Here is a 12,854-nt window from a genome sequence, read left to right as displayed (position 1 = left end):
AGGGCAGTGAATCATTTTTCATACCAATCAATCCTACTCGGTGACCTATTATGTATCAATTTGAGTTTATGGATCCAACAGAGGCACGGATGGGGAAAGCTAATTACACCAGGGTTCTTACTTCTCAAGAGCTACCCAAGTTTGTTGAAACTCTTCATCCCTTACCGGAAGTCACCAAAACTTTGAACAATAGAGAGCCCCAGAAAGTGCCAAGAGAGAGAGCAGAATGTATCTGGGGATTCAACACCAGCAAGACAGTCTCAAATCTCATTCACAAGCTCCACTCCATCATAGCAACCTTGCTACAAGCATCTTCTCCCCTACTTGCTTCTTTGCTTGGGAATTTACTATATTAATTTGAATTTTTGAATCGTTTCACAACTAAGTATTCCCAGCCTTGAAAAATCCATCTTTAGAGCCCCATTAGTCACTAAAACCCAGATTTTAATAAATTCACTGCCATTTTCCTCCAGGCATGCATTTTCACTATTTTCTTCAATTTTCAACCATTTTCTTGATTTTCTCGATTTTCAATAAGCATGAATAAATTTTATGATTCCAAATAATGGAATTCATAAAACCAACTCATGCGAAAGTAATTAGGGCCTTGGTGGGAGCCCGACATTCATGATACTCTCTTCAAAACTGTTTGCTTGATATATTGATTTTTTATTCTACTTGATAATATTCATGAATTTGCTTTATATTCATTGTTGAGATATTCTTGCTTCCCATAGAGATGTGGATGCTCGCTAATCAGGTACGCCCTTTCTACCCCACAACCCTAAAATTCTATGAATGTGTATGTTCTCATGAGACATGACCATGTTTGATGCCATAATTGATTGCTTTGATGCTTGTTTGATCATCTTTGATGAAAACACATACCGTGTGCCATATTTTTTTAATTAATCTCTTATGTTTCATGATAGCGCTTGAGAAGCCGTTCAGGTACGCACTTTGACCCTCTCTTGTGGTTGGTTTTCTTGTTAGGCATGCAATATTTGAAATCACCTAGCCTACTTAGGTACCTATAATTAACTGATTAATGGTCACACTTCCCTTAATTTTGTTAATAGAGACCTTTTTAGGGCTTAGAGGGGTGCTACCTCTTAGAGGTACCTTCCCAATAAGTAACCTGATCCCCGAACCTAGACTCAGGTTTCTCAAAGACATGCTTTTTCCAAAACTATGGAGTCACTTTTTAGGGTTTTTCTTTCTTGTTTTATTTTCCCTTTAAAATAAAAATAAAATAGGTGGCGACTCCAACTTTTTCAAAAAATCAAATTTTCACAAATAAATAAAAAGCGAGTCTCGCCGATCGAGTGGGGACGCACGTGAAAAATGCGGGTCCACAGAAGTTCTTTCAGATGTATTAATGGATTTCTTGTTGGATTGGAATATGGATAGAAAAGTTTCTACAGTCACTGTGGATAATTACTCAAGTAATGACGGAATGATCAATATCTTGGTGGAGAAATTATGTTTGAGCGATTCACTCTTATTGAATGGAAAAATTTTCCACATGCGATGTGCGGCACATGTGTTGAACTTAATTGTTAAGGAAGGTTGGATGTCATTGAAGTAGAAATTGAAAAAATTCGTGAGAATGTTGCATATTGGTCAGCAACCCCATCAAGAATGGAAAAGTTTGAAGATGCAGCTCGCCAATTGCGTATTCCATGCAATAAGAAGTTAAGTCTTGATTGTAAGATACGATGGAATTCCACATACTTGATGTTATCAATTGCTATAACATATAAAGATGTGTTCCCACGTTTGAAGCAACGTGAAAAATACTACATGGTTGTGCCATCAGAGGAAGAATGGAATATGGCAAAGGAAATATGTGGAAGATTGAAATTGTTTTACAACATAACAGAGTTGTTCTCAGGACGAAATTATCCCACTACAAATACTTTCTTCATCAAAGTGTGCGAAATCAAAGAGGCATTGTATGATTGGTTGATATGCTCAAATGATGTTGTGAAAACGATGGCATCAAGTATGTTGCAAAAGTTTGACAAGTATTGGAGTGGGTGTCATATTGTGATGGCAATAGCAGCTATATTTGACCCAAGATACAAGATAAAGATTTTAGAGTTTTACTTTCCACTAATGTATGGGTCTGAAGCTTCAAATGAGATAGAAAAAATCCGTGGAATGTGTTATGAGTTGCTTTCTGAGTATCAATCAAAGTCTAATTTGGGGCAAAAAACTTCATCCTATGGTACTTCATCAGGTTCAACTCTTTTGGAGTTAAACTATGATGAACAAGATCCTCTTTCAAAGTTTGACTTATTTGTTCATAATACCATTGGAGAAAGTCATATGAAGTCGGAGTTAGATTATTACTTAGAAGAGTCTATTCTGCCAAGGAATTCAAATTTTGATGTTTTAAGTTGGTGGAAGACAAATGGTATAAAGTATCCGACTTTGCAGATGATTGTTCGCGATATCTATGCTATTCCGGTATCTATAGTTGCATCTGAGTTAGCCTTTAGCACGGGTGGTAGGGTGGTATCAAAACATCGCAGTAGGCTTCATCCAGATACTTTGGAGGCCTTAATGTGTGCTCAAAGTTGGTTATGGAAGGAAAAAGAAGGTAACCGATTTACATAATTATCAATTTTATGAATTGTTTTTTATTAAAATATTTAGTAAAGTTTTCTAATATTTTTTTTGGTGTTTTTTTTTTACTAGGTGATTCATCAATTCATGACTCACAACCCTAACTCACAATGATGGATGAAAATGATGATTTACTTGTGCTTTAGATTTTTTACTTAAGATGATGTTAGAGACATTTTTTCTTTCTTTTTTGCTAACAATTTCTTTGTAATGTCTTTTTTTTATTTTTTTTCAATGTTGTTAAGCTTATGGATATATTTTAATTTTGGATATTATATTTTGGCATGTCTTCTATGATGTTAATTACTATGGTTGTAACTAAGAACCACATTCTTTACGATCAAGTTCAAGACTTGCAAGGTAGAGTCCTTGTACCTTGAATTAATCAAGAAGTTTGGTATTATATTGGAAAAAAATTGGCTGCTAGAGTTGTCACTCATAGGCCATAAGACCTTTTTTATGATAACCATTTTATAATAGCTTCTTCATTGAACAGTTTGACAGTTGTTACCTCCCTCCTCGAGAAATATGGGATTGACCCAAAACAAATTGGTCGGCTGGAAGTAGGCAGCGAGATTGTGATAGACAAAAGCAAATCCATTAAGACTTTCCTGATGCAAATTTTCGAGGTATTTTTCCAAATCATTGTGATACATGTGCTCATCTCATTTGAAATTGTTTCCTATCTCTTGTGGGCTAAGCGTGATTGGACCTCTTGAACATATGGTTATGGTGGTTTTGAACATCAATGATTGAGGAACATATGGTGGGGTTCAGGGCTTTATCCAATTCAGGCACAAGTTAGACTCATTAATTCATTGACTCAATGTTGGCTCATAGATATGCAACATTATTTTGTTACTGTTAGAAAAATTTGAGCCTCACCTTGTTTCGACCCATTTTGATAATATGAAAACCTAAGATTTTTGCCTATGATAGAAAATATTATATTTTAGCTGGTATTGCAGAGGTTTCTTAATGGCTATAGTGGTTCACAGCAAAGAATGCCACTGTTTCCATCTGTTTGGTATTTGATTAAGGTTTTACTTGTTTTTTCTTGCATGCTCCCTTTCTTTGTTATTAAAATCTTCAGCTTGAGACATTTCACTTCAGCCTTATCTGCATGTACCTCTTTGCTATAGATCTTCCCTTACACCAGGATTGGTTTGATGCAGTTTTTCTACGTTTTATTATTGTTAGATCTCTGTTTTTTCATGCATTTATATGGCTCTTTCCTCATGTAAAATAAGCAGGAATGTGGAAATAATGACATCGAAGGTGTTGATTCAAGTAATGCATGCTATGGGGGAACTGCAGCTTTATTCAACTGTGTCAACTGGGTGGAGAGTAGTTCATGGGATGGACGCTATGGACTTGTTGTTTGCACAGACAGTGCGGTATGAACATCTACTTTAGACTATTTTGGACTACTATTCTGATAAAAAAAATAATTGGACTAATATGACTTTAAACTTGCTTTGTTTGTCTTAAAAATATTTGTTAATGCATAGTAATCATCTTTATTGCTGAAAGCAAGGATGAAGGACTTGTATTTAAAAAATTCTATGATATTTAGAGCACAAAAATTTTCACATAACCTGACATCAGTATCGAGAAGTACAAGGTTACAGTAGTGGGGCTTTTGAGTCTTTTGGTGCATGTACTGGGTTGGGTTTAGTCTTATTTGTGCATCAAAATATATCTAGATTTAAATCTTCTTCATGTGTTATAAGCTAGCAATGTTCTATTCCTTACTGGAGGTTTCCTTTATCAGGTTTATGCAGAAGGACCAACTAGGCCTACTGGAGGAGCAGCTGCTATTGCTATGCTAGAAGGGCCTGATGCTCCTATTGCATTTGAAAGCAAATTGAGGGGAAGTCATATGTCACATGCATATGATTTTTACAAGCCTAATCTTGCTAGTGAATATCCGGTAATACTTCCTGCTCCCTCTTTTCCTTTTGTGTTGTTGTCAATTGTCTTGCATTGCCAACATTGACGTTTTTTGTAAGTTGTGAAGTATAGCATATTCTTTAATTTGTAATTGAGGTCTAAGAGAATGATAGAGGCCATTTGAATTTATAATATTATTAATGTGCATTTCAATTCATGGAATTTATTATTTGAAAATCAACATTGCCAATTTGATGCACTAGAAAAATATATAATTCATGAAGTTTATTGAAATTTATGGTATATTTGTCTCAATCACCATTATGTTTCAATATCTGATAATTTATTCTGCAAAGTGAGCCTTCTGCTTGAGAAGGTGTTTCTTGAGAGAAACTTTGATTACTCCATTCTAACTTGTTAAAATAAATATTGGAGTACAGTCAACATGCTGCCTTGAAGACATTTAGATATGAACCACTTTTACTTGGGTCACAATCTCATAAGCATATGTTTTATCAAAGAATGTAGGATTTCTTGGCATAGCTTTTCCTAATCAATGATATATGCTTCACTTTTCTGCAAAAACAGTTCTGTAAAATAAAGGAACGGTTTTGTGAAATATATTTAAATGGAAGCATTTTCCTCTCTTCTAACTTGGATTTTGGTGGTTATTTATACCATGCAAATGCATCATCTTCTTGCTTTCTATAGATATGAGAAATTGGAGGGCAAGCAATTTTCCATTGCTGATGCTGACTACTTCGTATTTCACTCTCCATATAATAAGGTAGTTTATTTGGTGCCATGTTATTTTGGAATTTGGTATTTTTCTTTCTGGTTTTTTTAATTCCATTCTGTAGTACTTGAAGCAGTAATTTATTTGATTTTTTCCTTGAATTGCTGCAGCTTGTACAGAAAAGTTTTGCTCGATTAGTGTTCAATGATGTTGTGAGAAATGCCAGGTTCTAATCGTTTCTTTATTTGGTCTGTTTTATTCTTTTAACTTCATTCTTTGCAATTTTGTCCTAGGTGGTATGCCAAAAGATTTCTACATCCTGACATTGTGGCGCCATATGACTATATATTTATCTGGGATGAAGATCTAGGAGTTGAGCATTTTAATGCAGAAGAGTGAGTGTTGGACATAAATATCTTTTTTATGGCATTTGTGTTTCAGTCTACCCAACTTATGTCATTTTCCAATTCCAGATATATAAGACTAGTGAGGAAATATGGCTTGGAGATTTCACAACCTGGTTTAGAACCTAATAAAGGGTTAACATGGTAGATGACAAAAAGAAGAGGTGATCGAGAAGTCCACAAGTAAGAATAAACATTAACACCAAAGTTCCCTTTCATTTGTTACTTATTATAGATTAATGGAATGACATTTTCTCCTTGTTTTTCCCCCATTTTTCTACCAGAGAAACAGAGGAGAAACCGGGTTGGTGCCCTAACCCACATTTGCCTCCCTGTGCAGCATATGAAAAGCTTTGAGCAGTACTGTTGTTATTTTTTCTGTTCATTCCCACTCCTGCATGGTCTGACAATGGATTAGAAACAAAATTATTAGTTTTCCTTTTCCAAATGTAGGTTTATTGAGATCATGGCTCCTGTATTTTCTAGAGATGCATGGCGGTGTGTGTGGCATATGCTTTAGGTATATATATCCTCAAATTTAGAATTAGTAAGTTCTCAGTTGCTCCAGTTGACCTGTTACTATCAAGTTTAAGTGCCTTTCTGTGGGAATTGTAGAATGACCTGGTACATGGTTGGGGTCTTGACTTTGCTCTCAGAAGATGTGTAGAGGTACTGACCTATGTCTGCCTACTTCTAATTCTCTTATATTATTTGTTTGTTAGCATGCATGATCATATTGGAACTTCCTCGTCTTTGAAACAACCTGCCCATGAGAAAATTGGAGTTGTAGATTCTCAATGGATCGTTCATCAAACTGTTCCCTCGCTTGGGAACCAGGTAAATAATCTTCAGAAAAATTTTCTACTACATTGTTATTTATATAAACGTTTTGTAATGAAAAGATCTATGAAATAGAATACTGGAGTAACCGTTATGTTTTTATAGGGGCAAGCGGAGAATGGGAAGGCACCATGGCAAGGGGTTAGTTACACCTTTTTCTTCACAACATACTTGGTTTCCATTTTATAGCAGAGCTAACATTATGGTTACGGACTCTTGTCTGCTGTTTTCCTTTCATGTGCTCATGTACCTTCAATTTTCTTTAGTGCTATCAAATTTTCAAATGCAAGAACCTTATACTGCATCTTACAAAAATGCTGGACATGATTTCTTTATTTTAAAATTTATTTTTTATTGGGTTTATAGTTTTTATTGTATTGCATTAATTGGTGATTCCAATAATTGTTTACGGGATATTTCTGTCTTTATTGGTTCCAGGTGAGGGAGAGGTGTAAAAAAGAGTGGACCATGTTTCGAGTTCGCATGACCAATGCCGAAAAAACATATTACAAGGAGATGGGAATTAATCCTACCAATTCCACAGCTGACTAGGGGATGACCCTCACAGAAGCTGACCTGTATACAATCATAATTACCACTGTTCTTAGGGTTTATTTTATTTTATTTTATTTAATAATAGCGATCATTTTTTAGTATCCCAGAGGTTACTGATGAGAGTGCTTTGATCTTCCATGCTGCTAGAAGTGAATTGGGTACCCGGGTGGCAGGTGAAAGAGAAAAAAAGTCAATTATTCGTTTCTATCATCGTCCATTTTGTTCTCTTTCACACATTGATATGTAGACATTAAATGGGCATGAAAGTTCCTCCTTCATGGGCCATTATAGATGAAATATGAATCAAAGTTAATGCTAGCAATCCTGGGAATATGCAAATTCATCTCCTATGACTATCCAAATTGATCTGAAGTACATCTTCAAATCAACAAAAGATGAAAACCCCAGCCCAACCCAGCCCCACCCCGCCCCGACAACACATACCCGGGCCGAGGATGGGATTTAATTTTAACTCTATAACCGGGATGGGAATGCCCCGCCCCGCCCCAGGTTTGGGACGGGAATGGGATAGGGGTGACCCGTCCCAAACCCACCCGTTGCCATTCCTAATTACAATGAACAGAGAGAAGGACATATCTTTTTACCAAAATTGCTGGGATATCCTAGGAAGGCAATAGACTCACAGTTTTCAAGACTTTCATGCTAATTTGGAGATTAGCCATCGTACTAATTCTACTTCATTGTCCTTGTCTAAGAAAAGTAAGAGTAGCAAGGATCAAATATTTCAGACTACTAGTTTGGTAACCAGCTTACTTTCCATGCAAACCAGTGAGGCTCTTCAGGAGATTATTCCCTTTATAAAAGGCTTTTACAAACAGTAGGCAAATCCTAGATGCTGTCATGATTGCTAATGAGATTTTGGAAACTAGTATGGGCTGATGTCATTTTTTTGATAGGCAAAAGCAAAAATATATTAGAAAAGGGCACATTGGGGAAAACCCACTAACATACAGAGAGTATACAAAAGGCCCCTTAGGCACACACAAAAAAAGAGAAAATACAAAACCGTTATTTATTTATTAAAATCAGTTTAGAGTGTGTTTGAAAGTGATTCTAAAATAAGAAAACATAAGTATTTTACTAAATAAAAATATTTGATTTTATTTTATTTTTTCATGTTTTTCATAGTAAAACAAAACATAAAAAAACAATTTCTTTAATAATTTTTTTCTTTCCTTAATATTTTTTGGGAACTAAACATAACGAAATATTAAAAAAAGGGATTTAAAAATATAATTTTCTCTTGATTCTAAACCCTTCATAATAAACTTTTTCTATAATTTTTCCTAATTAATGTGTTGTGTTTTATTGTCTACACACACACAAGTGTATGGTCCTTTTAATAAGGAAACAATTTAAAATAATTTGTGTTTTCACTTCAAAGATGTAATATTTTTGTTTTATCTAGAGATCGACTTGAGGCTTAGCTTTTCAAGTCCACAGATAATGGGCTATATCTTATGTAATGGAGGGGGCAGTTCACCCACTCGAAAGTTTATATACTCCCAAAGGTCTTAAAAAGAAAAAATAATTTGATTTCTTATAATAAAATTTAACGTCCCACAAGTTGTAACATTTACTAACCATTTTGTCATCTTAGATTAAACAATTGCTTCCCTTGGGCAATGCCGAGAAGGTATGACAGTGAAAGGGCAACAAATAGAAATACATCATTAATAACACAAGATTCATGCAAGATTCCTCCATGTGGGTTGAATGGAAATAGACACAAATTGAAACTGGCATCAGTGAAATCGAGGGTCCCCTTTTTCCGCAAGTTAACAAATATTTTAAAAATGAATTCTTACTTTTTTTAAGTTGGAATACAACTGGAATGCATCGTGATTATATTTTTATATTAATACTCATTAATTTAATTAGGTTGCCAAAGTTGACCACCTCTACGATCAATGGTTCTGCTTGGATCATTCTCCTTTAGATTCTACTCCTAAACACCTTTCCGCACAGCCATTTCTGATCTTGTGGTTTCAATTGTTATTCCCTGCTTCTCTGCAACATGGCTGAATCGTTTGCTTTTGCCATAGCTGAGAGTGTTTTGGGGAAGTTGGGCTCTACCCTCATCCAAGAAGTTGGCCTTGCTTGGGGTGTTAAAACCGAGCTGGGAGAGCTCAAGGATACTTTATCCACCATCCACGCCCTGCTCTTGGACGCTGAGGAGAAGCAAGCAACCAATCTTCAGATTAGCGATTGGCTTGGAAAGCTCAAACTCGTCCTTTATGATGCAGAGGATGTGCTCGATGAATTTGACTATGAAGCTTTGCGGCAGCAGGTGGTGGCCAGCGGATCAAGCATTAGGTCAAAGGTACGCAGTTTCATTTCCAGTCCAAAATCGCTTGCGTTCCGTCTTAAGATGGGCCATAGAGTGAAGAATTTAAGAGAGAGATTAGACAAAATTGCAGCTGATAAGTCTAAATTTAATCTCTCCGTGGGAATTGCAAACACCCATGTAGTGCAGAGGGAGAGGCAGAGGGAGACCCACTCCTTCGTCCGAGCATCCGATATCATCGGAAGAGACGACGATAAAGAAAATATTGTTGGGCTTTTGAAGCAATCCAGTGACACAGAGAATGTTTCTGTTATTCCCATAGTTGGGATTGGGGGGCTAGGCAAGACAACTCTGGCTAAACTTGTGTATAACGATGAGAGGGTAGTGGGTCATTTCTCAATTAAAATGTGGGTTTGTGTGTCAGATGAGTTTGATGTTAAAAAGCTGGTAAAGGAAATCCTTAAGGAGATCAAAGGTGATGAAAATTACAGTGACTTCTCCTTGCAGCAGCTGCAGAGTCCTCTTAGAAATGCATTAGCTGGTGAAAAGTTCTTGCTGGTTTTGGATGACGTGTGGAATACAGATCGTGAGAAGTGGCTTGAGCTGAAGGACTTGCTGATGGACGGGGCCATTGGAAGCAAAATTCTTGTAACTACACGCAAGAAAGCAGTTGCTTCAATCATGGGCACTTTTCCCATGCAAGAACTAAGAGGCCTTTCCCTTGAGGATTGTTTGTCTTTATTTGTGAAATGTGCATTTAAGGACGGAGAAGATGAACAACATCCAAACCTTCTAAAAATTGGGGACCAGATTATTGAGAAATGTGCAGGGGTTCCTCTTGCTGTGAGAAGTTTAGGGAGTTTACTGTATTCGAAAAGGGATGAACGGGATTGGGTATCCATTAAAGAGAGCGGAATTTGGAAATTAGAACAAGATGAAAATAGGATTATGGCTGCATTAAAGCTGAGCTATTATGATTTGCCTCATCACTTGAGACAATGTTTTGCCCTTTGTTCGGTATTTGCCAAAGATTTTGAATTTGCTAATGTTCTTTTGATCTCATTTTGGATGGCGCAAGGCCTCATTCAATCATCGGGACAAAATGCCAGAATGGAGGATATTGGCGAGAGCTATATTAATGAGCTATTGTCGAGATCTTTGTTTCAAGATGTTAAACAAAATGTACAAGGAGTATATTCCTTTAAAATGCATGATCTTGTACATGATCTTGCGTTATTTTTTGCACAACCTGAGTGTGTAACACTACATTTTCACAGTAAAGATATTCCTGAAAGGGTTCAACATGTTTCATTTTCTGATATTGATTGGCCAGAAGAAGAGTTTGAAGCTTTAAGATTCTTGGAGAAGCTAAACAATGTCCGTACCATTGATTTTCAAATAGAAAATGTTGCCCCTAGAAGCAATTCATTTGTTGCTGCATGTGTCTTGAGATTCAAATGTATACGAGTATTGGATTTAACTGAATCAAGCTTTGAAGTGTTGCCTAATTCAATTGATAGTCTGAAGCATCTAAGATCCTTGGGCCTATCTGCTAATAAGAGAATCAAGAAACTCCCTAATTCCATCTGCAAGTTATACCATTTGCAAACTTTGATATTGACTAATTGTTCAGAACTTGAAGAATTACCAAAAAGCATAGGGAGTATGATCAGTTTGAGGATGTTATTTTTAACAATGAAACAAAGGGATTTATTTGGAAAGAAAAAAGAGTTGAGATGCTTGAACTCTCTTCAATATTTACGACTTGTTAATTGTCTCAATTTGGAAGTTTTGTTTAGAGGAATGGAAAGCCGTTTTGCACTTCGAATATTAGTTATTTACAATTGTCCAAGTTTGGTTTCTTTGTCACGTAGTATAAAATTCCTGAATGCATTAGAGCATCTAGTAATTGATCATTGTGAAAAGCTTGAATTCATGGATGGAGAAGCAAAAGAACAAGAAGATATTCAAAGCTTTGGGAGTCTACAAATTTTGCAATTTGAAGATTTACCACTATTGGAGGCTTTACCAAGGTGGCTTCTTCATGGACCTACTTCTAACACTCTACACCATTTAATGATTTCAAGTTGCTCAAACTTGAAAGCATTGCCAACAGATGGTATGCAAAAGCTCACATCCCTTAAAAAATTGGAGATCCATGATTGTCCCGAATTGATTAACAGATGCAGACCTAAAACTGGGGATGATTGGCACAAAATCGCTCATGTATCTGAAATATATTTCGATGGACAAGCAATTACATCATCAACCAATAATTAGGTATGAGAGAATATCTATTTTAGTCTATTTTTCTATTGATTATTTGACATTTTATGAGCCTCATTTATCTAGTTCTTGCTTCTACTTTTACTCTTTCAGTTTAAAGTTCAATGCTTGTTTCAAGTGATTTAATTATTTTTTTTAAATTGAATTTCTCTTATAATTTTTTTATGATATGTATACATCAAAACTCATACTTTCTTTGGAATATATGACTTTAACATTATGTTGGTTCCAAGAAAGTATTAAATAAAGGAAACGATTATTAAGAAAAATATTTTTTTTTTCATATTTGGTTTTATTATGAAAAATACGAAAAAAAAACTAAAATTAGTTAAAAATTTACATACTTTTAAGTTATTAAATTTTTATATAAAAGATGTAAAATAGGTTAAATAAGTTTGAAATAACATATAAAAATAATTTATTAACTTTAAATCTACTTTTTATTTTTATTCATTTTTTTCTATCCCTATACTTTTCTTCTATGTTTTCTTTCTTTCGTAATTTCCCTTAAGTTTTCCACAATATTATGTTTGAATCAATTGTTGTATTGAGATATCGACTTCAAATGAAGACTAGTATATATCAAGTATAATTATTTATGCACTAAAGATGACCTTACAACGGGTACCAAACAACTTCTTTTGTTGTTTCTTATCAATGATAGTGGACATTCTCTTTCTCTAATTTTTATTTTTTAGTTTCTTTCCATAATTTTTAATGATATTAATCTTTCTTTTTTTTTTTCTTGGAAAATAAATAAAAATAAAAAACAGGTGGTGTAGGTGAGAAATGTGGTGGTGCTGCTGCGATTGGATTGAGAATTGAGCTGGATCTGGAAGACCGATCAAAGCTACTGTTTAGCTCTTCGTTGCTTGGGCCATTGCTTGCTTGCTTGCATTTTTCTGCTTAATCAAACTCCTTGGATTTGTTTTCATCAGTTGGTGTTGGCTTCTTCATTCCTGTTTGAGTGTTCAATTTGGATTAACAGTATGTATCTTCATTATTGGCGGAGGAGATACCATCTTTCTTATCTCCTTTCGCCTCTTTGACTTGTGGGATATTTCTTGCTTGCCTTTTTTCAGATTGATTTGGTTTCATCTTCTTGATTCTCAATCAGTTGAACTCATGACTTTTATTTGTCTCATTTCCCATGATATTGAGATATTGGCAACTAATGATAATTGTTTATTATGCTTTGAAA

The 12,854-nt window shown here is 35.2% G+C and overlaps 2 protein-coding genes and 1 non-coding gene across 3 annotated transcripts; all 3 read left to right on the top strand.

The window, feature by feature from the left end:
- Window positions 1–2,939: 2,939 nt before the first annotated feature.
- On the top strand, window positions 2,940–5,508 carry LOC104882418 (hydroxymethylglutaryl-CoA synthase). The gene is made up of 6 exons (XM_059734177.1): window positions 2,940–2,991; window positions 3,082–3,260; window positions 3,885–4,028; window positions 4,406–4,627; window positions 5,153–5,311; window positions 5,431–5,508. The coding sequence occupies exons 1-6, from the start codon at window positions 2,940–2,942 to the stop codon at window positions 5,491–5,493; spliced, it is 819 nt and encodes a 272-aa protein (XP_059590160.1). The 3' UTR covers window positions 5,494–5,508.
- Window positions 5,509–5,536: 28 nt separating this feature from the next.
- LOC100250849 (uncharacterized) lies at window positions 5,537–7,381 on the top strand (the record flags this gene model as incomplete). The annotated part of the gene is made up of 8 exons (XR_009464643.1): window positions 5,537–5,655; window positions 5,734–5,839; window positions 5,900–6,024; window positions 6,118–6,184; window positions 6,280–6,334; window positions 6,425–6,501; window positions 6,610–6,645; window positions 6,943–7,381. It is a non-coding gene; the product is annotated as an uncharacterized LOC100250849 (transcript).
- A 1,584-nt stretch (window positions 7,382–8,965) lies between these two features.
- Window positions 8,966–12,828, top strand: LOC100245709 (putative disease resistance protein RGA4). The gene is made up of 2 exons (XM_002278005.4): window positions 8,966–11,647; window positions 12,427–12,828. The coding sequence occupies exon 1, from the start codon at window positions 9,098–9,100 to the stop codon at window positions 11,645–11,647; it is 2,550 nt and encodes an 849-aa protein (XP_002278041.1). The 5' UTR covers window positions 8,966–9,097; the 3' UTR covers window positions 12,427–12,828.
- Window positions 12,829–12,854: the final 26 nt, after the last annotated feature.

This window comes from Vitis vinifera, chromosome 17, assembly GCF_030704535.1.
Source record: "Vitis vinifera cultivar Pinot Noir 40024 chromosome 17, ASM3070453v1".
In the NCBI taxonomy this organism is placed as follows: domain Eukaryota; kingdom Viridiplantae; phylum Streptophyta; class Magnoliopsida; order Vitales; family Vitaceae; genus Vitis; species Vitis vinifera.
Note: the sequence above shows the minus strand (reverse complement) of the source record. Positions and strands in the feature narration are given on the sequence as shown.

Excerpts from the sequence above, each read along its gene's own strand:
- LOC100245709 (XM_002278005.4), top strand. The coding sequence starts at position 9,098 with ATGGCTGAATCGTTTGCTTTTGCCATAGCTGAGAGTGTTTTGGGGAAG.
- LOC104882418 (XM_059734177.1), top strand. The coding sequence starts at position 2,940 with ATGGTTGTAACTAAGAACCACATTCTTTACGATCAAGTTCAAGACTTG. Across the intron at positions 2,992-3,081 it reads TCAAGTTCAAGACTTGCAAG|ACCTTTTTTATGATAACCAT; the intron begins GTAGAGTCCTTG and ends ATAGGCCATAAG. Across the intron at positions 4,628-5,152 it reads TTGTCTTGCATTGCCAACAT|ATGGAAGCATTTTCCTCTCT; the intron begins TGACGTTTTTTG and ends AAATATATTTAA.